Source organism: Rattus rattus, chromosome 2 (genome assembly GCF_011064425.1).
Source record: "Rattus rattus isolate New Zealand chromosome 2, Rrattus_CSIRO_v1, whole genome shotgun sequence".
Taxonomy (NCBI): domain Eukaryota; kingdom Metazoa; phylum Chordata; class Mammalia; order Rodentia; family Muridae; genus Rattus; species Rattus rattus.
Window position 1 is genome coordinate 198,123,568 of NC_046155.1, and position 24,760 is coordinate 198,148,327.

Sequence of the window (24,760 nt, forward strand, 5' to 3'; positions counted from 1 at the left end):
TGATAACCAGCCCAGTGGAAAGAACGTGTTTTTGCTTCTGACATGCTTAACACCAGGTTCCTCAACAGTGAGAAGTGTGCAGAGTCAGCTGCACATGGAGAGATGTCTGTGAGGTCCCTTAATGCTGCTTCACACTGCAGCTCCATGACCTGAAAGGACTGAACTGAGCTGGAGGCCAAGCTTCTGCTCAAAGCAGGAGTGATGGGATCATGAGAGGGGAGTGGAAGCGGAAGAATGTCCCATCTAGGACCTGTTCCCAGAGGTCCCTTCAGCTCTGATCACCTGCTGCTAGCTGTCTCTCAAAGCCACCATTCATTTGTCAGAAGGAGCATCCTTCCTGGGAGTCATCATGGAAGAAGTCAGGTAGGAACCAGACAGAAGACAACACAGCATTCATGCTTAGAAATGTCACATGAAGACTGTTCAGTGCAGGGAAGTCAAGGAGGGTTGAGAGGGGACCAGAAAATTCTTCAACCAGGAGGTGGCTTGTGATCTGTCTTTTGAGAAGGGAGGGAAGGGATAGTAAGAATGAAGAAGTGCTTGTCCACAGCGGAGACACCACCAGCCAGGGAGATGTGCAAATGCAAGGCCTGGCCCTGCCCCAGGGATGGATGGCAGATCTGAAGCAAGTTCAAGTTCTTCAGCTTATGAAGCTCTGGAACAGACAGACCTTGGCTGAGATGGTACCCAGCCTACCCCACTGCAGAAACTACAGCAGACAGCTTCAGGGCCTTGTAAGGGCACCGGATTGGCCTACATGATTTATTTAGGGGGTTAGTGTGGCACAGGTGGTGAAGGAAGTGGAGAGGACATACAGGCAAACCTGGGAACCTGTCCTTTCAAATTCATAGAGAGCAGCCAACGCAAACCAGTATTCACCACAACTTAGAAGCATGTTCTGGGGCAACAGGAACCTTCTATTTCAAAGAGAAGCTCCAAATGTATATTTATACATGCACTTCCTAAAATTATCAATGATAAATTAAGATTTCATTCTCATCAATTCACTCTCCAAGGCCTATAGTTGACAAGGTCATAGGGTAGAGTGAAATCGACTTTCTTCTCTTCTCCTCTCCTCTTCTCTCTCTCCTTCTCCCTCTCCCCCTCCCCTTTCCCTTCCTCCCTCTCCCCCTCCCCTTCTCCCTCTCCCTCTCCTCCTCTCCCTCTCCCTCTCCCTCTGAGATATCATCTCACTATAAAAGCCCTACCTGGCTTCTAACCCTTCAATCCTATCTTGGCTGATGATGGCATGTTGGCATCTTATATATTAAAACACAAATACTAGAGAAGGAAGGTTTTAGCTTACCTAGCAGCTAAGAATCAACGGGAGCTTAATGGAAAACTATAAACTATAAACGGGGGCTCCAGGAAGATTCATGGGCCATGTGCACCTTTGGGGTTGATTGGAGCAGAGACCTCTCATAGGAGTCTTAAGGGATTTCCCTAACTGTGTGAAGGGAACAGACAAGAGTGTGTGATGGGAAACTGGAACCCACAAGAGCTGTTTTGCTACACAGGAAGAGGCTCCTGCAAGTTCCTCTGTGGGTACACACTTCCTCTAGCTACCTTTTCCTGACAGTGTACCCTTACCTTCTAGCTCCATCCATTAAAGAAAAAGAAAAGGCAAGTGTGGGTAAAACCCAAAAATTTAGATCAGAGACCAAAGGGCAATATTAGGTATTTCTCTCTAGTTTTCATAAGGAATATGTGCATTCAACTTCCTGTGCCTCTTCCTGTGTAGCAAAACATTTGCTCTCGTGAGTTCCTTGCTACTGAAGTAGCAAGACCCACTTTGGGTTTTGTAATCACAAAGAATCCAACATGTTTGAATTGTTCCTCTGAGGCAGTGCTTGTGAAACCTGGGATTTCTTGTTGATTCTACTGACTACCTTAGTGACAGGAGACCGGACCAGCCACCTGCCATATTGACCCATTTAGAAAATGTGGTTTGGTTTTATTTTCAAATTTGCTTTCAGAGAGAAACTTGTTCTATGACTTCAAATTTCTCTCCCTCTCCCTTTCCTCCCCCTCTCCCTCCTATAACAAAGCATCCATATATATGCTATTTAACATGTAAATTATATTGCCATACATAAAGTACAGATTAACACGAAAAGATCATTTAAGCTGCATCTTAATGAATGATGAAAATTCAAGTTATGTTTTAAAGGAAGAAAAGACATGGACGAAGGTCTTTATAATATCTATAATAAATGCAAAGAAATCAACAAACAGAAACTTGGCTGTAGCAAACTGTACATACATAAAAATCTCTTTTATACCATAACATTCAATTTTTTTCACATAAACCTTTCTGTGATTTTATTTATTACATCCAGATTTTCTTTATACCCTTTTTAAAAAAAAAAAAAAGTGCCTTTCAAATTTACAGCTTGTACCTCTAAAGCAACATTAAAACATCATGCCCCAAAGAAAACAAGGTACAAAGGAAGCTGCCACGTATGCTCCTAAAAATGGTGAGGAGGTCCTAACCCCTCCAGCAGGCGTGGGTTGGTAGATTGTATGATACTGACATGGTGCCTGGGAGAGGGGCTTTCGGGTTGATCGAGCAGCACCATAGGAAAACTGCCCAGACGGCCCAGTAGGGAGGGCCATTGGCTACGCCAAAGGCCCAGACTTCATGGGTCTAGGGAACCCTATATGTCCCTAATTTCTTTAGTATTAAGGCTCAGAGTGTCAAATGACACTGTACCAATTACATGTTTGTTTGCCTCCTGTTGTTTACTGTCCATGTCCAAAGGCTTTTTTTTTTCTTTCTTCTTTTATACACGGGTTAGGGAGAACGGAAGCTGCCATATGAGGACCTCTGCCAAGATCATGCCTTCTCTGACAGCCTGGGGTTGCTTTGGACCTGCTTCCCTCTTGCTGCCTGCACGTGTGCTTGCTTCAGAGGGGAGGAGGGCCGTTGGTATATCTGAGCATGGGATGGAAAGATCTGGCAAAGTTGTTGGAGAGGGCGCAGCTGTAGTCTTCTTCCGATATGGGTACACGGGAGGTGAGTCCGATAAGGAGTAGTAGGAGCAGCTGAATCGGAAGAGCTGCCCTGAGAACCCGGAACAAGAAATCTCGACCCGCCCGTGCTGGCCTGGTTTCAGAAAGGGAGGAATCGGAGCCACCTTTTGTGGACCTAAGGGAAAAATTGACATAAACATCTCAACTCAACTCAAATGGGCTTGCTTAGCGTTTCTTGCTTTAGTGCCTTCCTGGGACATAAAGGGCCATGCAAAACACAACCCAATTCGGCACTAGCCTTCTGCAGGGTGCCCATGTCATTTCCCAACCACCAAAATAAGAGCTGTGAGCCTTCTGCAGGCTGCCAGAGTGGCTTCCCTACTACCAAAGGAACAGTGATTGGCAAGGATACTAACTCGAAACTAAACATCTAATCAGTTAATTAAACGTGACAGAATGCATTCAACTTAGGCTTCCTTCACTCAATTTGGTAAACCCTTTCCCATCAATAGTGATAATTGCATAAATGAAATAAATTCAGGATAATTAAGATATCGATGATAGATGTTTGATGTGTTTATTGTTGTTGTTTTGCTTTCAGAATATCAGGGACACAGACAAAATGAACTGTGAGAACCCCCTAGTGTGTCACTTCTAAGCACCCTGAGTAAGACGGAACCTGTGGAGTACAGGGTAGGAATGCCCTCAGCCACACTGCTCTGATGAAGGAGCTACTTTATCTCAGCCTATGCCCTGGTTTCATCTTGCACCATCCCAGCATCGGTTCCCGGCACTTTTTAATATTAACTTGCTGACCTAAGAAAGATCATACAAGTTTTGAGAATGCTCAGGAATTCAACAGAAGACAGAACAACTTTGATAAGTGGACTTGTTCACGGTCACTCTCCACTGGCTTTTGCAGAGATGTGGGTGCCAGTGTAGACTGCATTTGTGTGGGAAAACGTAACTGTGGCTCTACCTGAAGAACTTGATCAGTGCATGTTGATAGTGAGTATTTCAAGTGATTTCTGTCCGGAATAATGTTTCAACAGAATCACAGTTTCAAAACTGCACAAAGCACAACAATGGAGTCTGCCTACCAAACACAACTGGTGAAGAGCGGATTCTAGTCTGGTCCTATCACTAATGCAGTGGCTTTGTGTGACGTCCACTATTTTCCTAGAGAGGAAAGACTGTCACCTTGAAGTTCCTCCTAGATTCAAAGTGCCAAGTTTTCCTATTTTGCCTTAAGTGCATTAGGGAAAGCACAGGGGGTTTGGGCATTTATAAGAGTGGCTGAAGTCCTGAATGTGGAAGAAGGTTTGTGCTAAGTTGGTGTGGGTGTCTTCTTGGAGCAGACATTAATTAATGCTCTGTTGGGTTACTTGTGAAAATGGCTAAGATTTTTTGTTTGTTTGTTTGTTTTTACAACAGCTATTTTTTGGACACATATATCTGATGGCATCCTGTGAGAAAAAAAAAATACTAGATATGCCAAGAAGATGTATTCCCAAAGACCTAGTCTGAATTCCTTCAAGAGTTAAGTGTGATTAGACATAAGGGCATCACGTGTCTTTGTTATAAGAAGAGATATAAAGTTTATGTCGGTAACTGCACAGGCTTAGATTCTAAGAAAACAGGATGTTTGCAGCTTCCCAGTTGGCTGTTAATTGTTAAAGATGGATTACCCTGAGATTAGTGGGGGAGGAGGGGCGGTGCCTGAGAAATGTTAAAGTAAAAATCCAGGCATAATCCTCTTACAGGGAATGGAGGAGCTACTCAAATCTGCTACTCAACTGTAAAGGAAGTATAGGAAAGAGGCCAGTGTTAACATCCTAAGCAGTTCACACTGCCCGTGTCTCTAATAGGGTTCTGAAGTATAATGGAGGGAGAAAAATCTCCGCCATAAACTACAACCTCACTTCTCTCTGAGGCCCATAACGAGAGGCAGTGCAACCCTGACCAACTCTGCTTGCCTCTGTGTGACAGGCCCTTGTAATGAGGCCGGGGGCTTCTAGCTTTTCAACTCCATGCTCTATGTGGTGTGTGCGTTCTACTAACTTGTCAATATAAACAGACCCCAACTGAGAGATCAAAAGAGTTCCCTCACCATCTAATGGGGAAAATTCCTTGATGCCAAATCTAGTAAGTTATTCCTAACCAGCTGGATAGTAGAAAATGTATATTTCCAGGAAAAACAGTAAGATAAAATAAGTATGTTATGTGCCTTACTGGGGGAAGAGGAAGTGGAAGAGAAACTTTCTAAGCTACCCAGTTACAAAATATTAATGCTTAGATAGGGTGGGATATGTAGCCTTTCTCCTCATGCTGTAGGTAAGTAGCCAAGGAGAGTTAACACTTACTCTGAATAATGCTAGGCAACACTTGGGTATTCCTCATTCACTCCTCTCAACAGACCCCTGAGGTATGGACATACTAGCTTCATGGGGAGAAGGCTTACAGAATGAAGGCTCAAGTTCAGATCACTAGCAAGGAGCCCGGTGAAGGAAACAGAGGCTTCAATGATCACAATTTGGACCTTCTTTAAGGATCAATGTGTGTGTGTGTGTGTGTGTGTGTGTGTGTGTGTGTACATTTTTTGTGTATGTGTATGTATGGTTGGTTGTGGGACTAAACGTTGTTATCAGATGTCTTTCTCTGTTGCTATCCTTCCTATTTTGTGAGAGAGGGTCTCTCACTGAACCTAAGCTCAGACACCCAGCAAGACTAGCTGACCAATAAAGTGCTGAGCACTTCTGTCTGTGCCTCCTTGGCACCAGAATTTCACGTGTAGTTTACTTGGATGCTGAGTGTCCAAATTCACATCCTCATGCTCATGCGGCAAGCACATAACTGAGCTATCATCCCAGTGTCAGGACCCTGACTCTAACAGGAGCCAAATGACACATTTAAAAAAAAAATCTATCAAGATTGCCCCCACTACACTCCTTGATACACTATGATCCTTCACTTGGTGACATGAATGACTGGCACACTACATACATTTCACACCTAGAAGCAAACACCAATGCTTTCATCCTAAAATATTGGGAAGTGGTTTGCTTGCGCTTAAGATCAATATTTCTAGTCATAAAGGCATTTGTTACATGCTATTCTATCACTTACAGGGGACTATGTTTCCAGGAGGTCACAAAATCCACAGGTAGCTACCCTTGCTTCTCTGGCTTCCCTTTTCTTATTTTTGAAAAAGATGGATGGCTTAGTATATTAAAGATCAAAGCCGTTTTTTAATTTGATGGCTTATTCAATAGTTCGCTTTAAAGTGTCCTGAGTTTCTCAGGACCACTTCCGTCAGAAGATATTAGATACTTTAGGGATGGGCAAAGGTCCACAAAACAATTGAGAATTCAATCAAATGAAGCTGAATAGCTCCTCTTTGTCAATTATTAACTTCTGTGAGGTTAAAGGTCAGGATCAAAAACAGAGGCTTTGTCATGACCAGTTCATTCCTAACAAGAACTAGAAAGGTCATCATTTGGAGAGCATGGGCTCACATGTGACAGAATCCTTTGAAGGACATGGCACATTTAACAACACCAGAGCATTCTTTAGTAAAATGTAACCACCACCTGACTTCTACGGTTGAATGCCACCTTAGCGGCAGGGACAAAGAGAACATATAGTACTTAGTGGCTATCAGTGCAGTTGACTAAATGTCCAGTCTACCAACTGAGACAGGTCTTCACCCAACTACTAGAATTCCTGTAGTTTCAAAGTTGCTTCATCTGAGTGACTCTGTCTTAGAGATTTTAGTACCAATAGGTTGATCGTCTCAAAGTAAACGGGTGCTTATTTTCGTATTAATCTAAGATCATTCAAGTTTCAAGTGTACTGTGGAATTCAACAGAAGGCAGTGATGATAAGTGGAGTTGCTCATGGTCATTCTCCAATGGCTTTTGTACAATGTGAGTGACAGTGTAGACTACATTTGTATGGGGAAACTTAACTGTGTGATTCTCAATGGGAATCACATTTTATGTAATTTTGTCCATAATAACATGTGCCTATTCACTCCAAGTAAATATATATCCTGTCTTTCTTTTCTCTTTCAAATTGATGGATAAATGACTGTTTGTCCCTTTTCTAGAACACATACAGAGGATGGAGGGATGGGACAGGGTCTAAAAACAAATGATACAAAAAAAGTGTGCATAAAAAAGAAAATACAGAAGCCTGAGAATTGTCATATAGTAGGCAACTCATTTTTCAAATTCTATAGGACCAATGAGATATTAATATGAGATAATTAGATGCATACATCTTACAAAGTGAGGGGGGTATTTTCAGTTTGACACTGGTTAGACATGATAAATAAATTTCATACACAGAAACTTCTAGCTGTCCATCTATATAGTTTTTGAAATTCAGTACCTCCTACATGTGTGCTGAGAAGGCAAATTGCAAGATACAACTGAGGCCTCTGTTATTCCCTTGTTCCAATTCGAATGTTCACCTGGTCCTATGCACACATTGCTTGTTTATCCTACTGTGGACATCCCAGTGGGAGACAAGTGTCTTTTCACTATGGTAGGGCCCAGAGTACTGTGAGACCTGTGTTCACATTTCTCAGGCCCTTGTCTGTAGGTTGAGGAATCTAGCTAGCCATGTCACAGGAAATTCAGGTTAACTGAGGTAACACACACAATGCATAGCATGGTGCTTGAAACACATTAAGTACAAAATAAATGCCAGCACCTAACAGTTATTCTCTGTGTGGCTATACTGGGGTGGGGTTGGGGGTGCTGAGAAACAGCATTGAAAACTGCTGAGTTCAGTCTGTTTTCTCCAGAAAACATTTTTGACTTACTAACAGTGATTTCAAAGATACTGTTTTGCAAACTGCTTGACTCCTTAGCCCCAAACACTGGGACACCTCACTTCAAAAGAGCAAAAGAGAAGCCTGTTGGTGTCCCAGCCCACGGCTGTCCTGGAGCATGAAGGCGGCTGGCTCTCTAAGGGCAAATGCTTTATGCTAAGACTTTTGGATGCTTTGAACAATGGGCTTCCAGGAGGTGTTCAACGGAAGGAATTGGAAAACAAATTTCACCATAAACTGAACAAGCAAAAGAGGCCCCTTACTGGCGTGCTTAAATATATTTGACTACCTTGAGTCTATTTGGAAGGATGCCTCTTTCTTGTCCCTCCTACCAGGCCTTCAGCCAGTCCTTTTCAGCTCCTGTTGCTTCTCCTTAATTCTCTGTGTAGAAGATGCCAAAAGTAAAGGCATCCAGAAAGGTTCTGCTCTTTGTGTTCTCAGCTCTAGAGTGAACTCATCCTCCATCCCACACAGGGAAAAAGAACTACAGTCTATCGTCGTGCTGAAACCAGCACACCATCCTCCCTCTTTGTCAACTGTTGCTTATCCATGCCTATGTGTATGGAGGACGTTTGGTGACAGGGTTACAAAATCTTAAGTCAGATGCTGAGCACTATTCTGAAGGCACACTTCTAAGTGTTTAACCTCACATAAAACCCCACAAGTGTTATGGGCATATAAATGCAGGCACAATTTTGTTTTATTCTTGGTTTCTTATAATCTTAACAAGTTCTTTGGAAGTTCCTTGTAATTGATTCTAAGAATCTCTGGACTCTCATACATTGCAAACCTTTAATTGAAGAAACTATCATGTATTGATTTTGTAAGTTTGGGGGCTAAATAGATTTTGAGTAACTATGGGCCTACCTCTAGTTAGATTATTATAATATTCAATGAGAACAGGGAATTTTTAACTTAAATTTCAAGTGAAACATGTAACAGGTGAGGATGTTGTTACCATTGAGTTGAAATTACAACAAAATACAACCTTTCCCTTTAAACCAATACCTTCCCAAATTAGCTCCTTCTTGGCAGAAGACAGCATCTGTCTCTAAATCCCGGGCTTCTTCCACAACCTTCCGGATTTGTTGGAGCAGTGCAAGATCAAACACAAGGCCAGACTCCAGGTCAAGGCATGGATGGCTGCCTACACTTTAAGTGAATATCCCCTCTGTACCCATGGACAGGGTTGAGTGCACCCAATCCAAGGTGCCATGGAGTTAAGAAGCCCCAGAATGTTCAACCATAGCTTGTTTGCCAAGGTGTTTGATGGAGCATGTCATCCAGGCGAAGCGTCTTTGTAATCGATTCCCTCCCAAGTAACCAAGTGACCAGTGGTGAATTTTCAGACAAGTGTTAATTAGAGATGCTGGGCAGGACAGAGCCAATAGGAGCTTCGTGGGCATCGCAGCAAGAATGTGGCAGGCCCATTGGCAAAAGCCCTGTTAGGCACATGAAAGCAACCGGTGCCCTAAGAAACAACACCTTAGACATATTCAGAAGGTTTAGGTGGCAGCAAGGGGAGCGGATAGATTCGGTATTTGTGAGCCAATGGGGTCTTGCTGCTGTCTCACTGCTTCCTTCCTTATCAGCAACATCCCTTCTGTCAATCAGGAGGCTGGACCTGTGGTTATCTCAAAGGACTGCTGTGGGATGTCTTCATCTCTGGCCATGGCACGTCCACAATTAAGTTGTGGGAGAAGGGGAATTAGATAATACAATGCTACCTCCAGGATGTGATTGCTCTTCCTTGTAGGTGGCTAAGAGGGCATAAGACCACCCACAGATGACCATCGTTATCTGCCTAGGTCTCGGGGAAGTTTATTCCATATTTCATCATTGCTATTTTATTACAGATTGGTGAAAACAAAAACAGAAACTTGTTTTCAAACCAACCAACCAACCAAACCAATATAAAAATAAAAGCAGGGGGAAGGAGGTAACAGTAAAAGGGGGCTTGAGACATGAATGTATTGCTGTTCCTTCAGCTGAGTAGGGATGTAGCAGAAAATAGTCGCCACCCATTGCGTGCCCAATAAACCAAGACTATTATTGAGGGGGCAGTTACAGCTATGCCTTTTCTATTCTCCATTTAGATTTCTTCTCAGTGCTGATTAGTTTCCAAAGGGGCAGATAGTTTATAGGAAACTGGCTGGAACTGTGACTGAACACCCAGCTAAGAGAAAAGTATTTTCATCTCACAAAATGAAAGAAATTAAGAAAAAAAGACAAAGAAAAGAAAGAAAAAGGTTTTCTGGGGAAACAAAGCTGAGTGGTGGAAGGTCAGAGGCGTACAGACACCACACCAACAACAGAAAAGGCGAAGCGTTGCTAACTGCAGGGACAGAGGGGACCCCGAGAGGCAAGCGTGGTGAGGTGCAGTGGCAGTGGAGTATAGGGGCGACTGAGTAGCGCAAGGGCCGCCCCTGGAGCATGTTGCTAGGAGCTGAGTGTTAGGGCGAGCAGAAGAGGCTAGAAAAGTGCTTCGTGATTTTAAATGAAGAACACCACATTTGGCTTGGCGGTTTCAAAAATCTAAAACCCACAATCTGGATAAAAAGGGAAGGTAAAATTAAAAAAAAAAATTGGGGATGTTAGTATATTTTATGCAGATTTGTGGGTTCTGTGAGGGGTGAAATAATTCACTGATCAGTTACCTGCCTTCTTGTAAGATTGAGAAGGAAAGAGGATGATAAAATCTGCCATGAACCAATGGCAGTTGAGCCACTAATTGAATTGCATATTCATGGACACGTAGTGCATCTTTTGATCCACAAGATCAGATCAGGTAAATACAGGAAAACAAAATTTTGATGGAAGACCAATTCTGCTATGAGATTTACCTGTTCTCTATGGATAGACAGAAACATCTCCACTACCCCTGACACACACCGGATTAGAGGCTACCCTAACTCATGGGCAATTTTTATCATCCTCTTAGGGGGGGGGTTCTAGAACAGGTGGAAACCAGGAGAACAAGGTACCTGCTCTTTGGGCTGCTGACAGAGGGTCCAGGCTGTGAGAGACTACATTTGCCTCGTGGCTGTTTGCAATGAACAGGGGTAAAGAAAGAAGAATGTTCAGTCCAGGCAAATAAAGACAAGCTAACCAATGAGCACAACTAAGAAGGCAGCAAAAGGCAAACAAATCAAATGCAATGATCGGTACCCATGGACCAAGGAAACTGGCTTTTCTTCAGTGGAAGGAGTGGGCTAGACTCATATACAGTATCAGCCATTAATTCAATGTGAGATACGATTGTGGCCTGTGCCCATGGTAGACACAGCCTCTGCCATTCCTCCTGGCTAAAGTGAAGATGACTCTGTGTTATAAGATTCTCTGTGCATTTAGTAATTCTAAACATGAAGCTCACTTCATCCTACTTCAGAGATAATTCACATAGGCTTTCGCATTCTGGCAACTTGGAGGGCACAGAGTCGATAGTAAGAATTTGAATAGGAAACTGAGGTGAAACTCGACATGTTACACCCTCGAGAGACAAATCGAGGCTAAATTTTGAATTGAAAAGCCAGTGTTCCTTCACATTCTTAAACTAGGATCTATAGGAAACTAGTGAATGTTGGTAAAACACAAACAAATGTCTAATAAGGATAACACATGTATCAGCATAGAACGTAAGTATATATGACAAAATACAAATGAAATTATTACTTCTATACTCTACGGGGAAATGGAATGCATATACTTATAAAGCCAGACCAAAAAAATCAAACAAAAAAATGAAAAGAAGCTCCTATGCAGAGAGAACTGAGGTAGAGAGGGGAGCAGGGGACAGCTCTGCCTTTTATCATCTATGTGCTCTGGTGAGGCAGTTTCCACTACGGGCAGGGTTTGGTGTAGGCTTGAGTAGTTGCCCTTTCAGGGTTAATACCCAGAAGCCCTTGGGTGTCATTACTCAGAAGCCCTTTCTCTTGAGAGTCAATGCCACTTTCATCTGTCCTGTCAATTCAGTGACTCACAAGATGCTCACGATTCGCCTCCACTGTTTGAGGCACTTCTGGGCACGACAACCCACCATTTTTAGTGGACATGCCAGTGGTAATGTGAAGAAGGGAGCCATCAATGGTACACGTGAGTACCACTTCTAGAAATGGCCATTTGATCAAGAAAAAAAATATCCTTCCTGCACATGAGGCACATGTTGAGCTCATTAAAAGGGGGAAAAACATAAAAACAAAACCAAAATCACTCTTTTTTATTGCTGAGAATACACTACAAGACTGGAGACATAAATTCACATGGGTAACTGCCCTTTCCTAGTTGGGGGCCCGTGTTTTGAACCTGCGGACCCTGTAGTCACAAAACCTGTCACATCTCACACTTCCCACCATGGACCAATTGGAAAGGGCCAACAAAAAGTTACCGATTTCTGTCTGTTTGGGGTACTTCTTCCTGATGTAGGACTCACTGACCCCGAGGTGTCCACCTCATCTGCAGAAGACCATGAAGACAAATCCTGCGAGAATAAAAAAAGAAGAAGAAGAAGGAGGAGGCATTCAACAATTCCACATCCCAGAGCAACCTCTTCACCTCCATCATCAAGATCAGACTATCTGCAGGCAAACCTGATTCGGATGACAAGACCAAAACCTTGTTTGAGGTTTCTGGGATTTCTTGGTATAAGCTCGGCCCTTCTGGAAAACATAGCTAGTGTTTTATTTTTGTGGCTTTGTTATCTCTTTGTGACATGAGCACAGTGGGATGATTACTGGCTTTGGGGTTGGGGGTGTTGCTTGGTGAGGAGAGTCCCTTTACAAGTACAGGTCACTCAGGACAGAGTCCAATTCATTTATGATTGAAACAAGTGACAGCTGTCTAGGAGTCTGCTTTGTAAGGTCAGGAAAACTTAATAGCTTCTACTCTGCTGTGATTCAGGGGACGCTGTGCTTTGAATACTTCCAGACGAATGAGCAGTTTGGTGTTTGTGAAAAGATTTCACAACGTAAAGGCTGGAAACCTTACCAAGCCCCACTGTATCTATTAGGTGCATGTCTTAAAACTAACAGTGTGGCTGTGATAGAGTTTATTTAAGGGCAAAACACTGCATAGAGGACCATTTCTAATGAATGACTAAATGAACAATTCAAAAGGAAGCAGAGTACATGCGCTCCTCAGTGTTTAACATGGAACCCACATGCAATGACCATGCTGCTGGTCTGCCACAGCTGTATATCGGAAAACATGTCATTTCTTAAATAAACGGTTGAAATTAAATGCCACAGTAGTCACAGCAACAGGGTTGGAGGTAGCAGGCTGAAGAGGTCTCTTAGATTTCACAGAATCAAAAGCACCGTCCTGTTATAAAAGTTTACGAGTCTGCTTTTGTATTCTGAGACAGCTCTTGAAAGAGCGGATCGGAGAGTGGCCACTCTGGGTGTGACAAGTGGTACAGCCGAGCCTTTCTATGACAGGTGGAGATCTGGTGCTTCAGGCTCCTCTGGGAGAGGTGATGCCGCATACTGTGTCTGAGGGGCTTACCTGCTGACTGCTTGACATGCCTAGTAGCTTCTCCAGATCCTTGATATGACGGCTGACCTCCTTCAGGAGAAGCTTGAGCCGATTTCCAATCACATGGACTTTTTCTTTGGCTTCTAGACAATCTGAACCCTCAGCATTCACCAAGAGCTGGCGAGACATGTTCTGTAGTGAGGCCACTCTGAGCTGGGACTTCAGAAGCTCCTGCTTTATTTGCTGTGGATGTAACAGGAGACATTTCTTTAAGATGTTTCGGTACTTAGAGGGACTTGCCCGAGTGGGCCATTGTATCTCAACCTCCCAAGGCACGAGGCCTCCAAACAGGACTGAAGCTTGTGGAATGCGGTATGAGGACTCCATGCTAACCTTTATGGCCAAATATGTTCTAAAAGACCTTTAAATCCCTCTGAGCTCAGGGTTCTCATTGGACACATGGGTTTTTAGTAAGAACTATGGGGAAGTTTAAATTGAGTAAGGGACGTAAAGATATTGACAAAGGAAAGTCCTATAAAAATGAGATCTAAGATAATCTGTTACGCAGAAAAATAAAACATTAAAATCTAGGTACAGCAAAACTCAAATACATCTAGGCATACTCTGAGGTATAGCGAAATCTTTCTAAATGCTCTGCGGTGAATGATAATTTGCAAGGTTTTGCCAGAGAGCAAGGTTAAAAAAATACATAAGGATCATTATCTCCTATTGGTTTCAAAGATTCCATCTAATACTGAATTTAAAGCTCCTCATTCAATAGCTTAGATTAATGGGTTCTAAGTGCTGTGCCATAACATTGTAAGGCCACACACACACACACACACACACACACACACAGACAGAGAGAGAGAGAGAGAGAGAGAGAGAGAGAAACGAGATTCGAAGAGTGCTCTCCTAGTAGAACTCATCTGCTTCCTTATCATCTATAGAAATTACCCAGCTACACTGCCTGTTATGTTGTTTCAACATCCTTGAATATGGATTTGCACAGTAAATTTCTGGTTGAATTTAATGCCAGAAAAAGCTTCTGTGAGATAGATAAATTTTGGTTCTGTAAGATATGGCAGTAAGTTACCTCATAGCTTTCTGCAAACTTGCCACCAATGCTCGTGTCTCTCTTATCTGGCCTGTTGAATTCCTCTTAAATTGATTTAACCATCTCTTTTCATTTAAATAGTTTCAATTTCAGTTTTACAATTATAAGCCACTAAGTGCATTGTGGTAGATACTGTTAAGTGTCAACCTGACAGAATCTAGAATTACCTGGGGCACAAGTCTCTGGCCATTCCTATAGGGGATTGTCTTGGTTGTTTAAGAGGGGCCATTCCTGAGACTGTATAAATGGAGAAAAAGAGCTGGGTGCCAGCACTCATTCATTCATTCATTCATTCATTCATTCATTCATCTATCTCTCCGTTTCCTGGTAGTGGATGCCATGTGACCAGCTGCTTTAACTTTGTGCTGCTTGGCTTGCCCTGCCAGAATGGACTGGATTCTCAATTAGGAGCCAGAAAACTTTTTCCCTCCTAAGTTGCTTTTGTTAGAGTATTTTATTTTACAGCAACAGAAAAAGAAACCCAGACCTATGCTTCAAGATGACATACACAGCCAACAAAATCTGAATTAAGAGTAAGTATATTTCCCTAAAACGGCTGCCTTAACAGATACAATGGAACTGAGATAAAGAACTCTTCAGACTAATATAATTGAGCAATGGGTAATCATGTTGGCCTCAGTGATTTATACATGCTTGTTTCATGACTGGAAACCTCACAGAACTAAGCTAGAGGCTTTAGTTTGAGCCTACATTAAGAGCATGCAAAGGTTTTATTTTGTTTTGTTAATGGATCTTTAAAAAAGTACCCAGAGTTCTCACCGTGAGCTGCTTGTGATGGTCCTGAAGCGTCTCTGGGTCAAGGGTTGAATCAATTGGGACAATTTCATTTTTCCTTCTGTCAATGTTTTCCAGCATGAGAAGCAAAGCGTGGCTCATTTCATGGAAATCCTATCAAAAAGATGGAACATGAAATAACAGCAGATAGAAAATAATTTTCTAGAATATATTTCAATTTTCTTTCTTTTCTTTTCTTTTCTTTTCTTTTCTTTTCTTTTCTTTTTTGCTTTCTCAAGACAGGGTTTCTGTGTGTAAAAGTATAAGTTCCTGGCTGTCCTGGAACTCTCTTTGTAGATCAGACTGGCCTTGAACTCACAGAGATCTGCTTGCCTTTGCTTCCCGAGTGCTGGGGTTAATGGTGCACACCACCACCCAGCTTCGATTCTTTTCTATGGCTGTCAACAGTAAACATACAACACCATAATGACCCTGCTCTGAGGAAGGCCCCTGCTTGTTACAGGAGGTAGAGTAGCTACGGCCTTACCTCAGCAGCCTTGTTGTAACTCACACAGCATGATTTTATCTGTTTACTTAAAGCTTCTTCTAACTTACCCTTGTGGGAACATTTAGACAGAAAGCACACTGACATTAAAACACTTAATTTCTGAGAAACAAAACAAAACAAAACAAGAACCTAGCAGTGTTAATAGATAATCTGAAAAGAAATGACTCACCCCTGTGTGCTCAAATCTTTCCACTGCTTACGACACAGGCTCAATCCTATACCCCTCCGTTCATCTTCTTACATCCTTACTTGACATTGTTATTGATGAGCTCCCACATACAAGGCATTCACTGCCTTTCTTTAGTAGACACAGCAGGGACACCCACTTCCCAGGAGGCTTCCCATCCTGCTCTATCCCGTTGACAGGCCAAGGCTGGCAGAGCTGTGATGTTCTGTGTGACCTTGCCCTTGACCTGATCATTTCCTGGCTTGCTGACTATCACTTGGCCACACTGCCTTCTTGCCTGCTCGTAAAGAGACGACACCTGTGTGTACTTTCTGGACCACCCATCTGCTGAACTCCTTCATAACAACCACCTTCCAGGACCACTCAGATGTCCACAGGGTCCTTTGCCCTCCCTTCTGTAGTGGCTTTTCTCCATTATAGTCCCAACCCATACGTATTGATTCCTTGGATAACTATTCCCTTACCTTACATTCATATTCTACTTGTTTGTGTGTACATGTGGGGGGTGGGCATTTATATGCCATGACACACATGTAGAGGTCAGAGGACAACTTACAGTTGTCAGTTCTCTCCTTCCACCACATGAATTCCAAGTTGGTGGCAGGCACCCTTACCCAGTGAGCTACCCTGTCAGTTTCTCCATAGATTTTGTTGCTAGTGCCTCTTTAATAGAAGCACAGACTAGGCTGTATCTCAATTGCTCCGAGCCTTACCTGGCACACAGAACCTCGGTAAATACTGGTAAAATGGACGAATAGAGATCTGTCATGCTGGCATTGCTGTGCAAAGCTTACCTGTCTAAATGTTTGGTAAATGTGTTTTGAGTGCGTAAGTGAAGTAAATGAGTGACTCAAAGAAGGACTGTCAACTTGGTAAGCACTGGTTTTTATCTACAAAGATTAGACAAAACTCCTTGAACGCATTCCCCCCTAATAAGAACAGTTACCTCATTCAGATGCTGCCTTTAAGAGCAGTCATATCCTTCAAGCAACCCTAATGGTAGTGTCTGGTCTGGTGTCATCACCCGCCCAAAGCCCAACCAACCTGGCACTGCATCAGCGCATCCTGCAGCGAACCCCTCCAGTCCTCTAGCAGAGAGCACACGCGATCCCATCTCCCGTTCATCTGGGATAAGCGATCCTGCAAGTCATGGCTCTCCTTGCTGTCGGCCTGGGTGAACTCAGAGCTGCAGAGGTTGATGGAGAGGATGATGGCTTTGCGGTGGTCCAAGGCTTTCTGGAGCTCCTAAAGAGAGCAATCAAGCAAGAACGGCAAGAGAAACATTTTTTAAAAAGCACTTTGAAGACACTTGAAAACATTTTACTCAGAGATGAAGAAAGCTCTGTTGTTAAAGCAGGGACTTGAGTTCAATCCCCAAAACCCACACAAAAGAACCTGGTCTGGTGACACATGCTTGTAACCCGGAGCTGGGAGTGGCGATTGGAAGACTACTGGGGCTTATAGTATACCTAGCCAGTGCACCCTACTTATTGAGATCTAGATCAGTTAGGGACCCTGTCACAAGCAAAAAGTGAAGAGCATTATCAGAAGCACACTCAAGAGTCCCCTGTCCTTCACACAGACACACATGTGCAACACACACACACACACACACACACACACACACACACACACACACACACAATCCATGTTTCAAGAGTTCACATGAAAAATGATGTTACATTTTCATGACCTGTTACATTTTCAGGATGTTTACCAGGTCATTGCAGAATGGAAATTAGGAATTACACAGGGAAAGAATTCCCAAGGGGAAGAGAAGCCTGACAGAGAATAACGATGGCCAGTACAACGAAGAAGTCTGAATAACGGAACCCCGTGCAGGAACCGTCAACCACAGCAAAACCGGAGTCTTAGCTCTATGGTTTGAAGGAGGAGGAGGACATTGCTTTTTAAAACATTTCCATGATAGTCTTATTTCAGTGAACAATGGCGCTCAACTTCTGTGCGCAAGAGTGAAATGAGGTATCTTTGGGTTCTGAGGTTCTGGGCTCCAGTGGTCTAATATGCAGGCACATTGGCTCACAAGTTAATGATGACTGTGTCAAAGGCCACACTGTTGCTATGGTGAAGAAAATTAATAAGCTACTTCATGATTTAATCAACTTAGTTGGACCTCAAAAACAAACAAACAAACAAACAAACAAGGCAACAAAATAAGCAAAGAAACAAAGTCCCTAGGCAAGAACAAAACAGTTTAGAGCTCAGTGCCAAGAACCTGAGAGTTTTTAATTCTGAAAGTTTTGGGTGCTGGTAAACACCCAAACATCCATATTGGGTGAGCAATTCTGGAAATCAAACTATGCAGGGTAAATTTTCTTACAATTTATCATTATTTCTGTCATGTTCCTAACTCAAGTTAATTTTTTTCTTGTTTTTTACTTTCCAATGGATCCTCAACACGATTCCCCAGATACCACCACAAAGACAGCATAGATCAAGAGAAGCTCTGAAAGATCCTTGATTACTCCATGGGTATGTTGACAGAGAACATTGATCTGTAGGTTCATGACTATATGCCAGTGAAGGCTGGCACAAGTTAGGTCAAGGTCCACGATTGGACAGTAAAAAGTAAGGCAGGGACAAAGTTTTGGTGAGGTGGGAGAGAAGGGAAGGAGAGTCAAGATGAAGGTGGAGAAGGATGGCCCAGATCGGGGTGGTCTTAAATGGCCCTAGATAGTTTATGAATGTTTCTTAAGGGATGGATTTTGTAGGTCAATTTATCTTATCTAGGTAGGCAGTTTATAGCTTTATTGTTTAGTTATGAGTTTATTATGGATGGAGAATTTAACATATAAATCTGATTGTTAAATTACAGTTTATTGAGTCATGATTTCACCAGGTAGTTGAGAGTTTATACTTTAACTACCAGGGGGAGATTGCTAGGAGTGTGGGCAGAGTCTGTGGCAGGGAGCTGTGATAGGCCAGCCCATGCTGGACTTCTAGAGCCCTGATTTTACCAGGTAGCTAGAAACCGGAGAGTTCTCAGCTAGCAGAGAGCTGCCAGGAGGGGAAAGATACTAATCAAAGATAAATTATGGTTAGTTCCATATGGCCCTCTGGTGCCAGAACTAACTCTAGGGACCAGCATGGTAAGGTGTTAAACTAGAACAGCTCATGCACCACCTGCGTCTGAGAATACTTGGGGGCAGCATGGAGCTGCTGAGATGAAAGTACCCCGCAGTGCCATGTGGCCCAAGGGTGCCAATGCTAGCGTGGGTTAAAAGGTTCAGCCATTTTTTAATATTTACCGCAACATTGATTTATTGATAAAGGATCAGGAAATGATGTAAGACAAGTGTCTTTTGCTTGTCACACAGGGTGGCATTGGGATTTTACTTTCCTGCCTCATTTTGCTTAAGTCTGAGATTCTGGTCAATGATAGGTGTCTTCTTTTAAAGGGGCCTGTTTAAAATGCAATGCTACCTAGATACAATGCTTCAGGAACTGTAGAGAAAATGCCTTTCATTATGTGGTTCCTGTAAATCTCACCCCACACACATGCTTTGTCCTGGAGGTCATTGGGCTGGCTCAGAGAGCATCCCCTGGGTTAATTCTCTGGGGATTTAAATGCAGGAAGATTCGTTTCTGTGTCTGGAGGTTCAAAGGAAAGTAAAATAATCATCAAAAGAAAAGCCACAATAGCGTCAATAGGGAATGAGGAGCATAAACTAAAGAGCAGGGGAAGATAAAGGGATGTGCTCATTATCCCGGGAGGCTCTGTTCTGAGGAGAAACATGTTTTGATGTTCTCCCAACAAAAGTCACAAGAGCTACAGAGATACTGAACAGAAATGCAACCCCAGGTCTACAGGGGACTCTCGAGCATCTGCAAGAGAGTACAGCTCCATGGGGGAGGATGTCTAAGAGCCAGACCTGTAATTAAGGGACAATATTTGTGCATTCACCAGCCCAGGACAAAATCAGAGGCCAGTGGCAAATGTTTCACCGCAGAAACTCAATGGATTTGCTTTGCTTGACTCATTTCTATGCGATTGCTTTTGCCATGGCCCTAATGGATTCAGTAACTTTCACTGACTGGAGAAGGTTGTATGATTTCACTGGATCTCCCCCAGACTCACACTAGAGTGATCTTGGGAATGATTTCTCTCCAGCTCTACAGAGATGTGCAAGGCTCTGATTAGACTTATATTCCTTTTATGAAGAAACTGAATAGGTTCTAGAGGTCCCAGGACCTTTATTGAACCTAACTGGCCATCCTTAAACACTAATTTATTAATCTCTTAAAGGACAGTTCACATAGTAGATTGATGGATAACATGTCTTATTATTGTTTTTAGTCTTAAAAACCAACTAAACCAACTGTTTAGCTTGGGTTTTAAGATGGTTAGGGAAAAGGAGAATATTCTATTCATTCTTGAGAGACATTATCTGAATGTAAAATGTCACCAGCAGTGTCATGTGTTGAATGCTTGATCTCTGGTTGGGGAAGTTCTAGAAATTTAGGAGCTAGTGCCCAACTAGTAGAAATAGAGAAGAAAGTTGTCTCCTTCGTAGGCTGTATATGGTTTCCTAGCTATTTCTTCTCACCCTGTTTCCTATGTGCTATGAGGTGAGCAGCATCCTTCTCCACATGTGCCTGCCACTATGATGTTCTGTGCATGTGCATGAGGCCAAACTAAGCAACCACCAACTAATGCCTCAGAAACCACCAGTCTTTTCTTGCCTCTTATAGGGTTGATTACATTAGGCATTTCTGTCATGCTGCTCAGATTAACCCAGATACTTTCTGGCTATTGCCCTGAGAGAGTGAAGAACTAGAGACAAGTTTATGAATGGATGGCACTGCCAGTATATATATGATTCACCGCAACATGGAAAGATCCCTGAAACTCACTGGCTAGCCAACATAGCCAATGCACACATTCTAGGCAATGAATGTTTCAAAAAAGAGAAACAATTAAATAAAAAAATCTCTACAGCCAAAATGATAAATACAGAAGTGAGATTGTCCTCTGGTCTCTACAAGCATGGGTACATATATGTACTTCTGTACCTACATAAACATGTCTACATACATGTACACATGTGGGCATGCACACACACATGTGTGCACATACAAGCATACACACACTGAAGCAGAGACAGAGAGATAGAGAGACAAGGAGAGAGAGAGAGAGAGAGAGAGAGAGAGAGAGAGAGAGAGAGAGAGAGAGAGAGAGAGAGAGAGAGATGTGTTAGCTGTTATGCATGACCATGGCCTTCTGGCTGCTGTGGAAGGAAAGCAAGGACAGGTACCTTGAGCTTTTTGATGTGAGACTTGATGGTGTGGATGTCGGTGCTGAGCGCCAGATGCTGGAGCCTGTCCAGTTCCTCCTCGGTCTCTCCTAGCCAGGCGCAGATGTTGTTGAGGTCTGAATTAAACTGCTGCCACTTCTGAAGGTTCTGCTTCATCTTCAACTCCTTGCTCATTGCCTGGGCCTGCAGGAGCTCCCAGCGGTCAATCACACCTGGCAAGGCATGCATAGAACAGTGAGCAGGAGTTCTACACCCGTGAGGTTTAGGAAACCCTTTAGATATATATGGTGGCTAACTTTAAAGTGCAACAGACAGGACAATAATGCCACTGGTCATTTCTGTTGCCATCAGCTCAATGGCTGTAATGGCTCTGATTTCCTATTGTTTGCTCCAAGGACAATGGTGTAAATCACATTCGCCACTCAGGATGTTCTGCGCATGTGCATGCGGCCATGACAAGCTTTATGAAGGGATGCAGAGCATGTGAAGAGATCAATCTATCCTTGATCTCCTTCTGTCGTAGTGCCCTGGAAACACATATAAGGAACTGACAGTGTAGATCAGACAGGGCATTGGAATAAATGGAGCGGGAGAAGACACATCATGACACTCTCCATCTCCTTCATTCCTCCTGCCGAGGAATGCAATGCTATAGAGGGAGGCTAAGGAGCCTGGAGAACCTGGTGTGACAGAGTGGTTTGAGATCTTGCACATTGCTTTCTCGAGCTGAGGGCACCATGCTCACCAGCTGGCTGAGTCTCTGTGCTGGTGGGGTTAGTGAAGCCGGGAAAGCTCTCTTCCTCTGCCAGCTTGTGCTCCAGTCTCCTCACAGAATCTATGCTGCCGCTGCATTCACCGAGTAGTTTCATCTGTTATACAAACAAGGAGCCAGGCTGTCACATCAACCCTCACAAGCACACAGCACTTGGGGACAGCATCTTTGTGGTCCCTCCACAAGTGACTGTTTTACTTCTTGGTGTCCCTCCAGTAAAAATAAACAGAATTCAGAACTATGCTGTTTCAACAGCGCTCTCTCTCTCTCTCACACAGTTTGTATGCATGTGTGTGAAATGCCTGAAAAGTCATTTATAACATTAATTCTCAACCTGTGGGTCCTGACCCCATTAGGATCAAATGGCCCTTTCACCTAAGGTGATCAGAAGACACAAATGTTTACATTATGATTCATAATCATAGTAAAATTACACTTATGAAGTTGCAATGAAAATAATTTTTGGTTGGGGTCACCACAACATGAAGAACTGTATTGAAGGGTTGTAGCATTAGGAAGGTTGAGACCCACTGTTTTGTATGAATCTAAACAGGTCAAACTGATCAACAATTAAAGTCCACTGTCCTCAGCCAGAGAGGCAATATCCAGTTTTCAGCAAATTGTCTCTTCTTTCTCTTTCACAAACCTAAATGTGAAAACACTAACAATACCACAAATCCCACGGGAACATCTTTTACATTAAATAACTGAAATACTTAAGGGTTCAGAGCAATATGAAAGTCAGCTGTTTTATGAGAAAATTTACAGCCATTTATGTTTAATAGTCATAAGGGGACTAAGTTCAAAAGTCAAAGCAAAACACACAGCACTCAAATATTAAAAGAACAAATCATAGCTAGGCGTGGTGGTGCATGAGCGTGGTCCTAGCACTTGGTAGGCAGAGAAGATCAGGAGCTGGAGATCAGCCTGGCTATATGATAAGAATCTGCGTCAAAATAGAAGGAAGCAAAATAATACAAGCTAAAATGACACAGAGCATGGTTTTCAACACATTCTTGCCAGGTGAGTACAATCTTGTCTCTCAATGTTTCTCACAATGACAGTCTCTTTGAATTATACTTTGTTACTTTTGATTGAGGGGAAGTGTCACCTCAGTGATGTCAACCGGGTCAACATGAAGTTATGCTATGCTTGAATTTTATCTTTTGCAGTCCTGGAGAATGAACCCAAGTCCTTGAGCATGCTAGGCAAACACTTTGCCACTGAGCTACATCTCTAGCCCTTGGTACCACACTTTAAAAAGAGGTTTTGTGATAGAGTCATGACTGGAAGGGCATTGGTAATGCAGCTTCCTCCCTGATTCCAAAATGGAGAGCATGTGGGATGTGATGAGACCATTAGCTTTCCATCCCCTTGACCAAGAGCTAGGGGAGCGATTTACTTTAAAATTTTCTTGCTTTAAGTATGTGTAGGCAACGAAAAAATTACTTAGTCAGTGACTACAATGTATTTTTACTGGATACACCAGCAACTGGTGGAGATGTGTAATCCCTTGCTACCTTCTCCCAAAGCTTGCTTTAGTTAGGATGACTTCCTTCAGACTCAGCACCTACAGAGCAGAAGGGAGGGCTAGGATGTAGCTTGTTAGCATAGTGCCAGCCTATCGAATACAAGGTTCAGTTCTCAACATTGTGAAATGTCCTCAAATCAAAAGCAGAAGATTACAAACACTCCTAAGGTCACGAAATGAATTAAGAACTAAAACAACAACAATAGCAACAACCACAACAAGGAAATCTCATATACTAATATGAGATCTGGGGATAACCTCGGTCCAAAATTTATTAGCTGAATTTAGACAGACGCCTAGTGATATTTGGATGTGAAAGGTTTTGGTTGTTTTCAGCTAAGTGGATCATACTGAGTGCTCAGCGAAAGGGAACAGGTTCCTGGTGACATGGACGCCAAGTCCTGCCATCTTTTCACATGCTTTTTTTTTTTTTTGGATCTTTTTTTTTTTTTTTGGAGCTGGGGACCGAACCCAGGGCCTTGCGCTTCCTAGGCAAGTGCTCTACCACTGAGCTAAATCCCCAACCCCCCTGCCATCTTTTCAAAGAACAATCTCGAACAATGGGGCTTTGTTTCACATGTCCATGTCTACGAGGTCAAGGGCCACCTCTGGGCTTCCACCTCTGGGCTTAAGACCTCACAGCACCCAATGTGGCAGATGAGCTCATTTGGCCACAGCTGTAATGCAGATCTAGGTCAGGAGCATGCTGGCGGGAATACTCACGTAGCCCTTGTAGCTGGTGCCCAGGTCTGGCCCTGTGGGAGTTTTGCCTCTGAGGATATTTGCAGTTTGCTGTATCTGGAAGCGGCTGTCATCCAGAGCTTTGTCCAGTTGCCTCATCTGTGACTCCAGTGAGGTGGGATCCCCTGTGGTGATAACCATAAGAGTCTTTAATGTATCACAGCATTTGATCTATTTCAAGCTTGTCAGTCAAGAGGCTTCAGAAAGCATTTGAACTATGGCAAAGCAGAAAGAGTGTGTGTCGGGAGGGAGTTGTAAAGCATTTAGTGCTGTCCTGCTAGAGGGTTAGACATTTAAGGGGCCAAGCCAGTAAGTGTGCTTCTGAAAGAGACACAGTAGCCTGGGCTTAGCAGAGAGCTCCGCAGTGGATCCTAAATAGCTTCTGAGGGTCCTGCTCCCTCTCCAGCCATTCTAATGGCAAAGTGTTACACACAGTGGAAGTGACTGGCCACGTCCCAGGCACCAGGAGACAGCAGTATGCTTCCCATGCTCACTACTAGCAGGGAAGGCTTTAGCCTTGGATTTGTCTCTGTGCATTGCAGAGATACCAGCAC

General features: G+C 43.1%; 1 protein-coding gene across 1 annotated transcript in view; it reads right to left on the reverse strand.

Moving 5' to 3' along the window:
• Positions 1-2,188: 2,188 nt before the first annotated feature.
• The window catches only part of LOC116893527 (nesprin-1-like), a 76,557-nt gene continuing 53,985 nt past the window's right edge, over positions 2,189-24,760 (reverse strand). Inside the window, exons 11-19 of the mRNA XM_032895253.1 lie at positions 24,189-24,331; positions 21,908-22,031; positions 21,163-21,374; positions 16,931-17,131; positions 15,177-15,305; positions 13,310-13,522; positions 12,195-12,287; positions 10,795-10,853; positions 2,189-3,148 (exon numbers count right to left, since the gene is read on the reverse strand). Of these exons, the coding sequence (XP_032751144.1) occupies positions 2,908-3,148; positions 10,795-10,853; positions 12,195-12,287; positions 13,310-13,522; positions 15,177-15,305; positions 16,931-17,131; positions 21,163-21,374; positions 21,908-22,031; positions 24,189-24,331 (1,415 nt within the window). The 3' untranslated portion in view covers positions 2,189-2,907. The remainder of the gene's footprint in view (positions 3,149-10,794; positions 10,854-12,194; positions 12,288-13,309; positions 13,523-15,176; positions 15,306-16,930; positions 17,132-21,162; positions 21,375-21,907; positions 22,032-24,188; positions 24,332-24,760) is intronic.